The sequence below is a fragment of the Hetaerina americana genome, unplaced genomic scaffold, assembly GCF_022747635.1.
Source record: "Hetaerina americana unplaced genomic scaffold, ioHetAmer1.1.p SCAF_4, whole genome shotgun sequence".
Classification (NCBI taxonomy): domain Eukaryota; kingdom Metazoa; phylum Arthropoda; class Insecta; order Odonata; family Calopterygidae; genus Hetaerina; species Hetaerina americana.
In genome coordinates this window covers 80,527,995-80,545,475 of record NW_027286985.1, presented here as the reverse complement: position 1 = coordinate 80,545,475, position 17,481 = coordinate 80,527,995, and the positions used below count along the sequence as shown (strand labels likewise).

Sequence of the window (17,481 nt, the reverse complement as noted above, 5' to 3'; positions counted from 1 at the left end):
GGGCACAGTGAACTCTCACTGAACTGGGCTGGGCTGAGGGTTCTTTGGATTAGTTGAATCAATATCTGGGGTTTTAATGCACACAATGTCATGAAAAATTTTCCACTGATAATCTTGTGTGCACCATTAATTACTGATGATTTCTAATGACTCTATATAACACATTAAAGCATCAAAGTGCTAGTTTATCACATATAAATATGAAATAAACATTTAAATAAATAAAGCTGATTTAAAAAAAATATATGGTTACATTTGTAATTACCTTTGAACAATAAACAATGGTAATGTGTGCTCAACAGTATAATCTAATTTTTCTATTTCCATTATTAAGATAAGCAATCAATTAGTAGATCAATAATTTTATTTAAATAATAGAGAGCTTAACCTCAGAAACAAACCTAAATATTCTGCTCCCTTAAACTGCCATAGCCAGTGAGTTCTTCACTCAAAGTGAAGTTCTTAGCATGTTAGGGAATTTTTTATCTTGTGTGTCAGTGCCATGCATTTTTACTCCATGTCATCCTTTATACATATAACAGCTATGGAAAGCTTATCACTCCCTTTCATATTCTGCTAATAAGGTTTTTAAACATGTTTTCATGTTTTAAACCTGCTATTCCATTTTGTGGATGCTCTATTAAAGCCCAAGAGTAAATAGAAATACCATAGTCTTCTTTTTCAAATCAGACAATCGGTCAAGCAGTACCAAACTCCCAACAGAAACAAAAGTATCAAATTTATCAGGAAACTTCATCTAGTTTAACACTCAAAGTTAAGTTTTATTTTACTGCCACCCTTCTTTGGCGCTATTGTCAAATTTGGTGCCTCAGAACATCTTGGTATGAGGATGCTTTGAAAATTCTCATGTTTATTAAAATTTTAGATCTACTTCAGATGGGGTCGACCGTTTTTATTTTTCAGCATATTTTCCTTTAAGACTTATACATTTCATGCAACACTACTATTGGTGGCTGATCTCTTCCATTTACCTTGAATGTGATTATTCCAATTCTGAATCGTAGGCATTTGTTTCCACAATCAAATTCTTATCTGGCTAAAGTGTGATTCCCACTAGCCATTTCTTCAAATTAGAAAACAGATAGTAGTCCAAGGAAGTCTAATCTGGAGAATAAAGCGGGTAGGTAAATCATGGAATTGTAAATTCATCAATTTTGTAGTCACTGCTTTAGAGAATTCTGATGCATTGCCATGATAGAAAATGACTTTTCTATGGACTAGTCATGAACATTTCTCTTGAAGCTCAATTTTCAAACAGTCTAATAATGATAAATAGTATGCACCTGTAATAGCATGACCCTTTGCCAAGTAAAGTTGCCAGTAAGCTAGAACTTGAGCTCAACAGGGCATCTGGAATATTCAATGTCAACTGTGGTAATAATTGTGCTCCTTAGATTTTAAAACCACCTCTTAAACATTCTAATCAAAGGCGCAGACTCATCTAAATGTTTATCAAAATAATCATTAGGTTTCTTTTTAGTCTCCTGAACAGAATTACCTTTCATAAAAAAATATTTGATCAACGCACGATTTTTTCTTTCTTCCATTTTTTTGGAAATCACATGATTTTCTTAATTCAAACTAAACTGAACAAGTTTTTGGCACTGTGCAGGTGGTCACTCCCCTGACTAACCATGAGCCAAGTGAATATGGGGCTACTTACTTGCCCACTAACCATCAGTTTGCAGATTTGAGTCTCTCACACAGTATATAGTTTCAATGCTATGAGACTAGGAACAGAGGTTAATTCTACTAAGGTGTTTATTATAAGAAGGTTTATAAAAAAAAGTTTATGCTGAAAGACCTATAATAGATTTATATAGTAAACTAAGTTTTTTGTCTCAATGTCTACATCAAACAGCATCAGGAAACTTACTGGTTGCTTGTTTAAAAGAGTGATGAGTATAATTTCTAGTATCTCTTATTTTTTACTAGGCATTAGATTCTACTGATATATCAACTTTAGCACTGGAAACTCTGCGGAAACAAATGGGCATAGTTTCTCAAGAGCCAACTCTTTTTGACCTAACTATTGCAGAGAATATAGCTTATGGAGATCATTCTCGAACTGTACCATTGGATGAGATCATAGAAGCTGCAAGGAAAGCAAACATTCATAACTTCATAACATCATTACCATTGGTAAGCCTTAATTTTAACCATGTTTGAGATGAAACTTAAGATGCATGTATCGACAGTGAAAATATTTATGCATGTAAATTTAATGAAAATGCAGCAGAGTGAAGCCTCAGTTTGGCTCCAAGTTTGCATGGGCTATATATAAACGTCATTTTTAAGCACACATGTATAACAGTAGGTTTTTTGTGGTAAGTTCAGTCTAAGCCTATAACCCTCTGCCTCAGGGTGAATGGAGGTAAATTTTGATGTACTGTCCACTCTTTCAGGTAGTCTCATATGTTGGAACTAAGTCTGGAAATACTGTATTGATATTGTTTGACATTTTCCTGACCACCCACCAGCTGTGGTGGATCTGTTTTCTTGAATTCTCTGCATTGAAATTGTTCTCTTCATTCTCTGGTATTAAATCTAAGTGCCCTTTCTTGGTAAAAATATGTTAGAAGGGGCAATGTCACTTATGGAAAAGTTATACCAATTAAGAAGGTGCTAAATTTTCCTTCATACATGATTGTATGTACTTCTAAATAGGTGGTCTTTAACCTGTTGATCATGCAAATTATGGAGTTTAAGGTGTCTGTCAGGTGAGGTCAGGTTTACTCTCATTTACCATTATGAGCTCAGGGTGAACATAGGTTATCCCTGAGGTCATAATGGTAAATGGAAATCCAGCATAGGCAGTTTATAATGTTTAGTCCATCCTTATACTTTTTTAAACGATTTTTATAAACCGAAAGTTGCAAATAATGTTGAAATAAAATTGAAGCTGTAGACTTTTATGCAGTCTGCAGTGAAATTATGTTTACTGTAAATTGTAGAATGTACTGAGGGTGATTTTTTGTTTTTATTCTAAACCATAGCTTGATAGGAAGTTTAATGGCATCTAAAACACGTAACAAGGGGATATACTAAAATAATCATGATGTTGCGCCAAAGGTGTGCAAAATGTGATGTTGAGCCCCAGATATTGAAAATGTGATTTTTACTGAAAGAAATTTCTGCATTTTCTCAAATCACAGAGTGAGATATGCTGATGTCTATCATCTATATCTGTTATGCATTCTCTGTCATTATAAAGCCATAATATATACTTAAACACATAATACGTACAAGATAATTAAAGTTGATACTAATTTTCATTGGCTAAAAATATATTCTCTGAAGAATTCCTATCAATGTCTGTTTAATTTCCTAAAATTCCTAATTCAAAGCCTTGGTTGCTTAAATTATTTCTTAATAAAATGTTTTCAGAATGATACTCATACCATTTGATATATTTTATTCATTTTACAGATTGTTTCAGAAAAATAAACATTCTAATTTTTATGAAAGATCCATATTTATTACTTTAGTTGATAATGTTTTGCAGTTTTTACAAATAAGCAATATTTCCTATTATTCAAACTTCTTTGCCCTTGGTTTCATAGTATTCAATTATGACTTTATTAAAATGCCTCCACAGTTTGTAAGGTAAAACACATGCTCAACATTTTCCTTTGAGTGACAACCATGTACGACACAGCATATGGTTAACATAGTGCAAATACCAAAAATACAAATAGTGTACTTGTACTTGACTAAATTGAAATAGAATATCTTGCATGGAATTAATTGGGTAGGCTGTTGGATAATGAAATTCACATGCCTGACGAAACCAGCGGTACTTTAATACTTCCTTGAAACATGATGATTTTAAGAATGAGAATCCCATGATCATCATACTATATATCTCCTCCTGGATATTAATAATAACTGAATAAGAGTGAAAATCAATGAGGTTCTTAACTTATTTTTTTAAGATTGATTTCTCTCTCCAAAATGACCTTTCCACTATTTGAAATATTTTTGCCATCGTCCATTAGGGGTATGAAACCCGTCTTGGTGAGAAGGGCACTCAACTTTCTGGTGGCCAAAAACAGCGTGTTGCAATTGCAAGGGCCTTAATACGAAATCCACGTATTTTGCTGTTGGATGAAGCTACATCAGCACTAGACACTCAAAGTGAAAAGGTGAGTCTTCTATATTTTCTGGCAATTCTTTATTTTTCATGGTAGATAGTCTGGCCTCTTTTTTTATAGGTTGTCCAAGAAGCATTGGATAAAGCCAGAGAAGGTCGAACTGTGGTGACCATTGCTCATCGGCTGTCAACAGTTGCTTCAGCTGACCTCATATGTGTCATTAAAGATGGTAGAGTTGCTGAGTTTGGAGATCATAAAAAATTATTAGCTCTTAAAGGATTGTATTACCAACTGCATGCCGGAGTACTCCAAGATGATGTTAAAGTGGAAGAGTGATTTTGTTATTGAGTTAACATATGAAATTGCTACATTTATGAAAGACTATGAATTAAAGACATTAAATTAATACTTTGTGAGTGATTGCTTGCAGTCTACTTTCTGACAAATATTTTGTCATGCAGCATGTAAAGCAGATGTATAATTTCTGGAATTCAATGCATATCATGATTTTTGTAAAAAAATGAAGTATATTATGAGTATATTTTTTTGAATTTTTAATTAGTATTCTTAATTAAAGATCATTGTGAAGTAACTTATGCTTTCCTTTCAGTTGTGAATATTTTGTTTGTGTCCCACTCTATTCCAAGGCTCGCATATCTGTCTTTTTATACCTTGCTGTAATAGTATGTTATGTGTGAACACCATTGGCTAATCATGTCTGATATCCTAACTCTCCTAAATGTCATCTCAAAAGTGTATTATAGGTGATAATTAGGTTAAAGTTGGTGGAAAAATTTTGTGTTGGTTTTGTTATTATGCCTGTTTTACACTAATTCAGGTGGATATTTTTATTAATCCAAAATATTTGCACCAATCACTTTGATCTATATCATATTATATGGATAAAATATTGGTGAAATACTCATACATATCACGTACTTCATTTGCCTAAAGGGGATTTTCTGTTCTGGAATGATTGACTGTTGTTTCATTTTACTGGTTGCCTAAAAAATTAAAACTGTGTATTCTTCACAATTTTGTTTGAGCATTTCGAATAGATTTTGGTTGATTTCATGGGAAAATAGATAAAATACATAATGATTCAGTGTGTCATTTAGTGGCCTCTGAAAAATTTCACATTTTCATTTCATAGACCTATTATATCTGAGATTGAGGAAATTGTCCCTCAATGGATAGATCCAAATAAGTATGAGAGACAGGAATACACCTAAATTGCCTTGAGAAATTAGCCAAGAATCATTAGTGTGTGTCCCATCTTTTAGTGTAATGGCTGAAGTTTTGTAATGTAAGTTCTTAAGTGATGTTTTCAGAAGTTTTCAGTACATAAGAATATTCATTATTTTTTGTAGGGTGAAGTTTCAGTTAAATACATACTATACTTGCCACCTCGTAAAATGAACTCCAAAATCAAACAGTCCCAACTATTCAATTGTTCCTGGCTCAACCTTGTGGAAATTCATTTTAATTAAATGAAGAATACAGTGGAAAGATAAATTGTATTCTTCATTTAATTAGTCCCAACTATCTTTGCCTGGCAGCTGATCCCAACAGACATCAGATGATAATGAATTGGTTACCTGTGCTACTTCCTATGACCTTTCTAACTAGCAGTATGTGGATCGACAAAGATGGTTGAACCATAATGCCTGCCTTGTCTCAATGCCTATGCAAATCTACTTATGTACGTCCTTCTTATAGCACATTTGTTTCATGTATGTACCCATGGTGTGTAAAGTCAATATTCAAAATATTGATACAAGACATGGGACTGATATGATTAACGAATCTGTGAAATAGTCAAGAGTTCAATTTTTGTCATATTTGGAGTCAGTCCCTCCTGGTTGTTGAGGTATATCAGATCAAAGTGTATGGTTGAATCGCCATCATCATAGTGTGATTCAATCACTTTTATTTCTACATTGTTGGAGTACTTCTCCTGAAATGCACTCCAAATCTAGATTTTACTAGACTGCGTCATCTCCATAGCTTTCAGGATTCATTCATAGTAAGATAAGTCATAGCATCTAAGGTTTGAAAGGATTTCATCTCATCAAGAAAAGAATAAAATTGTGAACTGGAGACTAGCACAAAATTAACTGAACAATTTTATACTTAGATTTGGTTTCAGTACATGCTTCAGATTTCCATTTATAAAGTCAATGAAAATATTCTTTTCATTGTGAAATTTTATTTCCTATTTTGAACGGGCAAGTAGCAGGTATTCTGAATGTTTTAGTGACAATAGAAAAATGAATTTGGTTTCAAATATGTGAAAATATAGCACACAATGATGAATCATTAAAGGAAGAATAAAATTGTGATCAAATTGGCTGATTCAGTGATCCCAGGTAAATGCAGTGGTGTGAATGTACTGTTTGAGGTAAGATTCCATTTTTAGCTGTTAATTCCTCTTCTGAGCATAGTAAAATATGTAGTTCTAACTCAAAGTCAGAGAAAGGTGAAAATTTTGAAATCTTGTCAAGTATAAATCATTCTGGTTCTAATTGTTGGACTTGACCCTATATTAGGGCAACAATGTAGTTCAACTCCATAATCGAAAATCACTCACCAAAATGTTTCCAGTGTAATTTTGAAATTGTTTTTGTGTTCATGTTTGCCATCCAAGTTATTCTTTTTACTTGTCTATAGCTTGTTTTTATATTCTTTTGCTCTATACAGATTTTTATACAGCCCTTCAAGTGATTTTTGTTGTTGCATAATGATATCAAGCTACAAAGATCTCTCTGTTATTTATCATCAATACTGGTGCTACTGCAGCTTTCTTTCATGAGTGTTTGATCTCTGTTTACTCTTCTCTATCTTTTTTTTATTTTCCAGTCATTGTGTTTAATTATGCTTATTTAATACCCTAGTATTCTCTGTATTCACAAATTCCTCAAATTGTTGTCATATTAATTTCCCTGTGCAAAAACATAGTTGCTCATCTCTTACTTAGATGTAATTATCAATGACATCACCATTAAACTAATCTCCTACTAGGCATTTTGAATTTCAGTTTTTATTATCTAAAGACCATTAATGGCTTTAGATTAATCCAGCCATTAATCTACAGCCATGAGATTCTTAGGTTTTATTTTAGAAAATTGTTTGAAAATAAATTATTTTGTTTTAGTTGATTGCATGATTCAATGCAAAAATTTAGAATCCTCTCTAGATGTAGTACATTAATAAAATTCTTGGTCATGGTGAAGATCAATGGCTGTGGGAAATACTGTCCAAAGGCAGTTGTTTGAAAAACGTTCCCTCAACATTCTTGTTCTGATATGTCGTTGAATTTGGAGATATTCTATTTTTTACATCCTTAGAATTAATGGGAATATTTTCCTATTGGTGAACATTTGATATGGAACAATTATGATTTTTTGGTAGAGAATTGAAAAGAATGATGAAAAGCCATCAAATATTTGGATTTAAAAGTCAGCAATTGCAAACTATGCACACATTTTTCAGTGGGGTCCAAATGGGGTAGTTATTGCGTACCACATGATACTGTATGCTGTTAGTCTCCTTCCTACCCAATTTCTACTCTCACCTACTTGTGATGGTCTCTGTTAGCCTTAGACCCCAAAGGAAGCCTGGGTAGTCAACCCCAGTGGGAAATAAGGTCTGGTAGCTGATGAGAGAGGGAGAAATTTCATTAAAATAGCTACAATTATGTTAATTGCCAATGTGTGATTGCTCTATGTAATTCATACAAGATGCACATTGTCATATCAGGTTTTGGTTGTAGAAATCTATTCATTGGTTCCAAAATTTTCTTCAAAATTTCTTGGTGTTGCATCTCTATTTAATTGAGCTGTTGGATCAATCAGGAGTTAGCAGGTCATAGCTTGGGAGTGGATTGCTGATAGGCGTGAAGATGGGGATGCTGAAGTTTAGGTGAAGTATGTATTTAATAAATAAGCTTTGGATTTTGCAGCTCATAAATTTAAAGACCCACTATAAAAGCCTGTTTTGAAGAATGAACAACATTAATTTTGCTCACTGAGGTCATTGTCACACTGGTCATCAGTGAGAATGAAACTCTCCAAAGAGTAGCACGGACAAGTGCCATCTGGATGATGTTAGAAAGAGTACTACTAGGGCTAACCAAAAATTAACTACACTTTTCATCTATAATTAATTTGCACAAAGGTAGGGGTGTCATTTGTTGACATGGTCACCTCTCTTCTCTATGCACTTGGCCCAGTGGTCCACAAATTTTCATATTCCTTCTAAGGTTTTAAGGCTGATCATGAAGCCACATTTGACCCAATTTCTTCAAATCTGTCTGGAAATGGAAGACTTCTCAAACTATTTTCAAGCAGCTAGAGCAGGTCTATAGGGAGGGTTTTTCCAGTGCTTCAAAATTTAACTAATTGATGGTTTGAACAGTGTGGGGAACCATGTGCAAGGGGGGTACTGTCATGCAGCAACAACATTTTGGCCATAATATAATAATAGTAATATAATAATAGTAATAATGACTTAATTCAACAAATAATTGTGCTGGACATTAGAGATGTCATCAAATTAGAGCAGTATTTTAATAATTATTATAATTGATTTGTCCAGCATTTTGTTAATATTATAGACCCATTCTTTCACATCCCTTGCAAAAAGAGAAGAAGTTGGACGAATGGGAGAAGTTGGCAATGAGAAAGAATCTAACAACTGTACATACGATTGAATAGTGTATGTCATTTTGTCGGAAAAGTCCTCTCCCCAGATGGAAACATCATTAGCGCTTCCGCTGACCGCGCAGCGCTCTTGGCGCAAGCAAGGGTCCCGCACCAGCTCTTCGTCTGCCAACGGGTTCCGGCCTAGCAGTCACGGCTTCGAGACGCTCTCCATCCGCCTCCACGCAACATCGCTCACTTGCGTGGCGCAGGCCCCGTCGAGGAACCCTAACCTTTGTGATCGTTGTACTTTTTTCAAGCCGCAATATATCGCTTTAGTTTGTAAAACTAAGTTTTGTGTGTGCCGTTTTATTCTACGCACCCGTATCGCTCCAACGCGAGATAACTCTTTCGAGATTGTCGAGCGGGAAATCGCGTACCTGCAAAGACCTTTGCAGCTCTGCAGGGAGGGGAAGGTGGAAATCGGAAACGACGGAGAAGGCATTGAAGAGTTGGTAGCTTCCCAAAACATTCTCATTATTACAAAATTACTGTTTTTGGCGATCGATGTGGAAGGGACGTCAGTTTCGAAAATGCATCCCTCGGTGAATTCGGAGAGGGTGACAAGCCTATGTACCTTATTTAATGGGAAAGGAATTTTGATTTAATTACTTAGGTGACTGGCGCCTTTAATTGCTCATATTATTTCGGGTCATGTCGTTTACTGTACAATAGAGCAACAAGACTGAAATATTTTGAGTGTGAAAAGTGTCTTACATCACCGCCATATCTCACTGTGAATTGCAAATGGTTTTATATGGTAATGATTGCCTAACAAATACTTTTCTAAAAGGTGGGGTTAAATCTGATGGTCACAACTTCTGGTAAGGTAAAACCTGAACCATAGAGAAAGGGATATATACGTGAGGAGGTGTACTGTATGTCTGTCGGGCTGACAAACCAACTGACCATTGTATTTTGAGGGAGAAAAAAAACTACCGGATACATTTCCCTTTATCTTTTACGATATACACTTCACCACACACCTAATCTATTGGTGTCACTGGTATTCTGTATGCAAAAATGAGGAGGGTAATACTTTTTCCTGTCAAAAATGTGGTCAATTTTTATTTAGTGGCAGGGAACCTATGTTTGAATTTATTGGTTATATTAGATTACTTGGTAAAATTGCGTGCATAATCTATTACAAGAGAAATGATATCAATTCTATAATTAAATGTATTGGAAGAGACAGATTGGAAGCCAGAGGTGTTAATGAACGAGGCAAAGCTACTTTGTATCTCCTTCTAAGGGTTTGAATTCATCGACTCCTTACATTCCTATATCTCCATCAAAAATACCTGCTGTATTACGAGGGTAATCCTAGAAGTACCCGACCCAACAAAGTAAACACAAAAACTTAGGAAAAAATATGTATATTTCAACATAATCTCCTTTCAGCTCTATACACTTTTCCCAAAGATGATAATTAAGTTCAATACCCTTTTTATACTAAGCACTGTCTTGCTCCTCAAAATAGTCATTAGCTGCCAACATCGCTTCTTCACGATTGGAAAATCTTTGACCACCGAGCCATTTTTTCAAGTTAACGAACAGAACATAATCCGTGGGGGCTAACGAATAGGGTGCATGAAGTAGCAATTCATTATTTAATGCATAAATTTCGGCCATTGCAATAGCGGATTTGTAAGCTGGTGCATTGTCTTGATGAAACAACACTTTCTTCTTAGCCAAGCGTGGCCGCTTTTGCTTGTTTTCTTCGCTGAAACGTTGCGATGAGTTCGCATAAAACTCGCCGTTTATAGTTTTTCCTTTTTAAAGATAGTCAATGAAAATTATCCCACGCGTATCCAAAAAACCGACGCCATGATCTTGCCTGCAGATGGAACGGTCTTCGCCTTCTTTGAAACCCTTTTAAATCGATTTTTATTGTTCTTTTGTCTCGTGGGTGAAGTAATGGACCCATGTTTTTGCTCGAGAGTGAAAAAACGCGGCACTCACCTTGCACACAGCTTTCTCATGCTCAAATTTTCAGTTAATATGCGATGTACCGCACTTTTTGATATGCCTACTTTGTCTGCTAGCTCGCGCACACCCAGTCGACGATCGTCCAGTATCACTTTGTGGACTTTCTTCAGCGTTTCTGGAGTCGTCACCTCATTTGGTCGACCAATGTGATGCTCGTCTTAACAGCTCGTACGGCCTCGTTTAAACTCAGCTACCCAATATTTTACTGTCGTAAACGAAGGAGCAGACTCACCCAGAGTTGAATCCAGTTCAGCTTTAGCAGACTGGTTTGGCTGAGGCCTTTCAAATAAAATTATTGTAACACATTACGATGACCAATTTTCTCGATTTTCACAAATTCACTGAAAACGCTCACTATTGATGAGCTACAAATACTACACAACGTGGTGCCTTCAGACTTGAAATATATGCTTTATCTATACCTACGTTATAATACAGTGATATTTTTCAAACAACTACCACCATCTGTAGGTCCGGCCGGGTACTTCTGGGTCCCCATGTAGATCTGAAAACCCCGATGGTAAAGGGATATTTCCTTCACTATTTTAACTGAGTGAGAATTCTGTATACGATGGAGTGCCTCCTATTTCGATATTTTAGGGCGTGGATGACTACGCTAGAAAAGAAAACGTTGTGATCTGATGCAACGCTAAGAGAAATCAGGGCTATATTTTCAGAAAAATAGAAGGAATTGTTTCATATTGCATCCAAGATGTTGAGATACTCAAGCGCTCATGCGTACGCTATAGGTCTCTGTCGATCCATCTCGTGATTCGCTCACAATTGAAATTCATTGATGTAGGTATTTCATCGCAGTTACCTCAAAGCTGGAATATTAGCGTGCATACCTTCTGATGGCTAGCGATAGGCTGACATTTAAAGGCGTTCTCCAACTCCTGGGAGATTGGGCGAAAAATAAGGATACTGCACTCAGGAAATGGGGTATACGTTAAAGTTTTGGAGAAAAAGTAGCCAGATACCTTGAGGATGGGATTAAATAAAAAAAATAATATTCGAGTTAAATGAGCGTTTTATCGTAGATGTGCGCCATGCTATAGAAAAAGAAATGAACCCCTTGTCAACTGCCCAAATGAAACACCACCAACCAGATGTGAAAGTACTTTATAGAGAGTGATAGTAGTAGTATAGCAAATGGCTTTCAGTTTGTTGAAATCTGAGAATTCGGGCTTGAGAAATAGGTGAGAGGGAAATCAGAATTATATCAACGATTAATAGCTAGCTCTGTGATGGAGTCCTCTCCTCTATTCCTCTTAGTCCTGGGGATGCTTTCTTCGGTGGCCGGACATACGCTGTCAAGCTGCATTACAAAGTAAATAGCCATATTAACGAGGATATTAGGTACTATGATGCATGTTCATTGTACCCATTTGTTAATAACTATAAAAAATATTCGATTTTACCAGTGCAAACATGTGTTGGGGAGGACTGACCGACGTTAGAGTATATATATGGCCACATTAAATATGCGATCAGCCGCCAACCACCCTTTATTATCCTGTACTACCCGTCAGGATTAATGGAAAGCTAATGTTTCCTCATGTCATGCATTTGTAGTAGATGATGGCCAGGACGAGTGCATTCAAATTGTGGAGTAGAAAGCAATGACGGGAACTTGGGTATCCGACGAAATCAAAGTAGCCATAGAAATGGGTTACAAAATGGACATTATATATAAGGCATAACATTAAAACATGATGCTACCCTTGCGCTAGAGAAGGTGGTCTTTTTTTCAATTTACATATCATTTTCTAAAACTTCAAGAGGAAGCAAGCGGCTGGCAAGAATGATGTTCTACACCACTGGAAAAATCGTCCAACGTTAAGTCCTTCAAACCCGAGTAAAAGTGAAATTGAGCGAAAATGAAATCATGGTGAACGCTGGCATGCGCTCTTTCGCAATGTTAATATTTAAATAGTTGCTGGGGTAAATTTTGGGAGAGAAAGATCTTACCCCAGCATGTTTGCCAGAGATCAAAGCTGCGGCGCTTCTATTTTCCACGTGCTGCCGATTTTAAGATGAAAGGGGCGAGCTCAACCTCTCTAGTATATAAATGTCTCTGCCTTGTCCAAATATTCATTCTATCTGAAGACGACGCCTATACGATTCAACTAGTAGTATGGAATAAAAGCATCTGAAAAAAGTCTAATATTCATCTTTAATGCGAGGTTTTTTGTTTGCCCTTAAATTCCGACCTTAGGTAAAATTGTTGCTAGAGTTAATTTATTTATGGTACTTTGATTTTGGGGGAAAGGTATAAAAAATTGTTGAGTACTTACACCATGGAAATCATTTTGAAAATTGTGCCTGAAACGGAAATTATTAGAGCTATCATTCGGGTGCCTATATCACTGATGCATTGACGATCAACGCCCATGCTGGATATAGTATGTGTGTATTTCTGACTTCATGTCTAATGCATTCCCATTGGAAGCAATCTTGTTGTACCAGTTAATACATTTTGATTTCTAATTTCGGCTCATATGGGAGGTTCCAGAGATTCCAGGGGAAGGCATTGGCCTAACGTAATTAGATTTGAATTTTGAATTGAATCGGCCACTTTTAACAACACATTGTCCGAAATAGCTGAAATTTTAGTAACTTTGAACGCATGCGCAAACACATTTCCCTACTTTATTGGAAGAGTGCTGCCATATTCATGCTGAGGTCGGAAAGTTTTCAGATCAATCACGTAATAGAGGTGAGACAGATAATGGCGTTAGAAGAGTATAATAAAATTTCTTGCGATAAGAGAATACCTTGAACAAACATTGGGCCTCACGAATCCCATATAAGTTGTGGGATACCTATGTGGCATATGATATTCAATATGTCCGCGGGGCACATTAAAACCTTTCGCAAGCCGTAGTTTGAGAACTCCTGCTCTAGTGTTTTTAACTGTCACTGCAGATATAATGATTGATACATACAGCTAAGGTTGAGGTGGTCGATTAACCCGCCCTCCACCACACTAGGCCAAACCAAGTCATTTATTGGAGCTTCATTTGAATACGGGATGGTCTGGATGCCGTAACGTTCGCAAATAACGCTTTTTCAATAAATTATGAAGTGGCTGAACTCCTGAAAGTGGTTGATTTTTCAGTAATAACATAAAGATGCTTTGTTGAATACGCCGATAAACATTTTTCCCGCTGTTCATTCCTAATCCACATCCATTATATTATACTCTAGATAAGGCAGGCTGATTTATTACTTACCACTTATCTCACATTTATTCTTCTAGTCATCTTATAGTGACGTGACTAAGAGTGCTTGATAGGGCATGGCCGGATCTTTTTATTGATGAAATCAATTTGATATTGCAGTTAAAATGGGAAAATTCTTCGAAGTAATTTCCAGGCAAATAATATTTCCCAATAATAATTATAGTAATATGAAAAAGTTACTGAACAAATTAATACACTTCTAGTTCTCTAAGGATAGGCATTCAAGAATGCTTTTAGGGTTCAAATGCTTCACTAGCCTAGAAATTCTTTTGTACAATTGAATAAGAAAATAGGTCCAAAGAGGAAAAAGATTCCTCTTTTCTATAAGTCACATCCTGAGTGAGTGTTGGCTGTTTCATATTCGTGGTTTTTTCATCATACAATTAATAGGGCTTTAATATGTAATTCATTTGTAGTCAATTGGCATTGGATAGGTAAATAATGGGTAAAGGAGGTCATTGTATATGCCTGATGCCTTGGAAAGATCAACCTTGTTTTACGATTTCCGATAGAAGATAGAAATACTACTCTTTCTAATACAAGGTACCATATGTTCAATAATCCCCAGAATGGAGACACCGAAGTTCTGACCTATCCTAAAAGTACTATGGATACTGTATGATTAGTGAATTCGCTGGACACGGATGAAATACGGCGTTGTTCTCCCATTTTCAAACGCTTCATTTTTCAAGATGAAGTCCATTGTCAGGAATATTAAGTAAGAATGCTCAATCAAAAAAAAATACCTATCAGGTTATAAATAAATGAAAGGACTAACTTTGTAGTTCCACACGAAAGAAAATTTCGTGAAGAAAATTTCGTGTGGAACTACAAAGTTAGTCCTTTCATTTATTTATAATGAATCGGTTCCATAAAGTTACGCCAGAAACCATTAATTACCTATCAGGTTATTTCAATAGCATTTGAGATGGGAATTATTAATACTATATTTCATTTTTACTGCTGAGTTTGAAACAGGAATTCAATAACGAGACGCTACATATGTAAAATGATACGAGAATTCGATACACACATGTGCCATCATGATCTACATCTGAATGTGTTCTATTGCTGCATGTGTCTATTTGATTGTGATCGTGGTCCACAGTTCTCGTTTGCTTCCCCGTTCACAAGCACTCTATCCAAAGTTTTCCGATTTGCATGTCAAGGGTCAACATATATCTCGGGGTCCCTCATCCTCCAAGGACCGTTATCTCTCCCCCCCTCCACCGCCCCCGCGGAAGCGAGGAAGTTGACAGTCCTCTCCAAGATGTCGGAACGGGAGCGGGCATGATCAAGCTGTGTGCATCGATCAACACTTTTGAGAGGATTGCAACCGGAGGTGACAAAGGTGAGATGTGCCGCATACCGGCTACCTCTCCCCTTGTTTTGCCATATGCTCTCATCGCAGCATGCAAATGGGACTCACGCCTGTTCGCTGGGCATGGGCGTGGATACTTCCAAGGGTGCGTCGGTACCATATTCCCTTTCCTCATGAAAATTATATCTCCCTATCCAAGGAATTCTCTTTCGCCGTACTTTTCTGATTCGACCGACCGATTTCTTTTGAACCGGGTTTCTGATAGTGTAAATCAGATATTCTCCAACTTCTTTTATGAATCATATATCAATATATGTTAAAAGGTTTGTTATTTTCCCGGTGCTTGGTGTTGGTGAAGATTTTCATCACACAAATATTTTCTTTGGTCCTTCGGTTCAGTTAGATTTTATTTTGAGATGATGGTACTCTCTGTGCACAGCTTTCATCGTTCTCTGGTTCTGATGAAGACTTGAAATAGTTTCCTCTCAATTCCTTCGGTTAGTGAAATCTCACAGGCTGTGTTCCAAAGTGTTGCTGAATTTCGGTGGTTTTTAGGAAGTGTTGTGCCTCGTTTGAGGACCCTCACGGAACGAATACAAGGTTTAAGACTATTTTTTCTTGTGCAGAACAACCTGAGGGATGTGAAAACGGAATTAAATTGTCCCCCTTTATCGTTCCAAGTGCGTGATCGCAAATGAATCCATTGGATTGAGTACATACTTCCCCAAAGCACCTTTCCAGCTGTTTTCGACCACATGGTGAAAGGGAAATCAGCTGGTTTCGGTATGATATACCTGCCACCTAGATTCTGCCCACTTGTGGCAAGTGTGATGTGCTTGACTGGGGAATCCTGCCTGGTAACGTGCTGTTACTGCGGTTAGAGGATGCGCATGTGGTAGCTGTTAGGTGCTGCGGTAGTGTCATTTTCTTTCTTAGAATTGAACATTTAGATAAAAACCATTCTGTCCATATGGTGCAGATCTCGTAGTCAATAGTCATCGCGCAACTTCGCATAGAATGTAACCTGCTAATTCACCTGATGGTGACAGAGTACAGGAGACGGAGAACTTCAGCTTGCTTTCTTAGGCATTAGAAACAAGTTCTGCGAGGCGAACGTGAAAAAGTTTTATTTTCCTTGTTATCCGGAAAGACGACCCAATGATGAAGGTCAGTGACGGTATTCTTAGATTAAATTTGATCTTCTTGTCGTTGAAAAATGAATTTCCGCCTCCTGCAATAATCATAAATGATAAGATACCCCCATTGCATGGCCAAACTATCGTCTGGCTGAGTTATCGAGCGCCGAGTTATATAAGTGTATATAGTTTTTTTTAAACCCATGGAGGATAAAGTGTTTCTTTTAAACTCTTCAATTTTAATCAACACTGACGTTTACTAATGGGATAAATGGACACTTGGAGTATTTTACTTGGGTGGAATTAACTGACTTACCTTGATATTTTGTTTACTGTAACTTGACGTTTTAATCTCTCAGTATAATTGAATACAGACCGAAATGAAAAGTAACTTTTAAGTTTTCCCCAGAAATTTTTATCCACACTTTTGTAGCATTTTTCTTGCATTTATCGGAAAACTCTTTGAGCATAGGTGCGCCATTCATTAACTTGAGAATAATGATTGTGGAAAATCTCAAGTGTTTCTTTTAAAAAGCTTTAATCCTGGTTCGTACCTATTTAAGAATTTTTCTAACTGTTTGTGTAAAGTTATATATTTTTTCAAGAATGTCATTAGATATGGATATCCCTCTCGTAAAATACATAAGATTCATATTGAAATATTTAAGTCGGACACTGGTCTGTGCCTACCCTCAGTGAGGGATACAATTTTACAGAAATTGTTCTCCGTGTCTTAGCATGGAATTCATCGTGATAGCGTACTTGGTAAGGCGGAAATATAGCATTGTTAATAAGAACCCATTTTTCCAAACCGAACATGAGAAAAAGTTAAATTGATGGAGTAAAGTTTAGGACGCTGACTCAATTTCATTAAGCAAATACATCCCCTTTGACGTAGTGGTGGCCAAAAGCGGCCATGTTTATAGTATTAAAGGTAAAGCGTTGGAAATACTACGATATATCCCTTAATTAGCA

General features: G+C 36.4%; 2 protein-coding genes across 6 annotated transcripts in view; both read left to right on the top strand.

Moving 5' to 3' along the window:
- The window catches only part of LOC139691837 (multidrug resistance protein homolog 49-like), a 62,683-nt gene extending 57,997 nt beyond the window's left edge, over window positions 1–4,686 (top strand). For all 3 annotated transcript variants that reach the window (XM_071589743.1, XM_071589742.1, XM_071589741.1), the window contains exons 23-25: window positions 1,957–2,163; window positions 4,020–4,166; window positions 4,236–4,686. In XM_071589743.1, the coding sequence (XP_071445844.1) occupies window positions 1,957–2,163; window positions 4,020–4,166; window positions 4,236–4,451 (570 nt within the window). In that variant the 3' untranslated portion in view covers window positions 4,452–4,686. The remainder of the gene's footprint in view (window positions 1–1,956; window positions 2,164–4,019; window positions 4,167–4,235) is intronic.
- A 10,626-nt stretch (window positions 4,687–15,312) lies between these two features.
- Window positions 15,313–17,481, top strand: part of LOC139691979 (uncharacterized) — a 33,188-nt gene continuing 31,019 nt past the window's right edge. For 2 of the 3 annotated variants that reach the window (XM_071589962.1, XM_071589961.1), the window contains exon 1: window positions 15,313–15,400. The gene's annotated coding sequence lies outside the window, so the exon portion shown is untranslated. The remainder of the gene's footprint in view (window positions 15,401–17,481) is intronic. The other variant, XM_071589963.1, reaches the window with a different exon arrangement.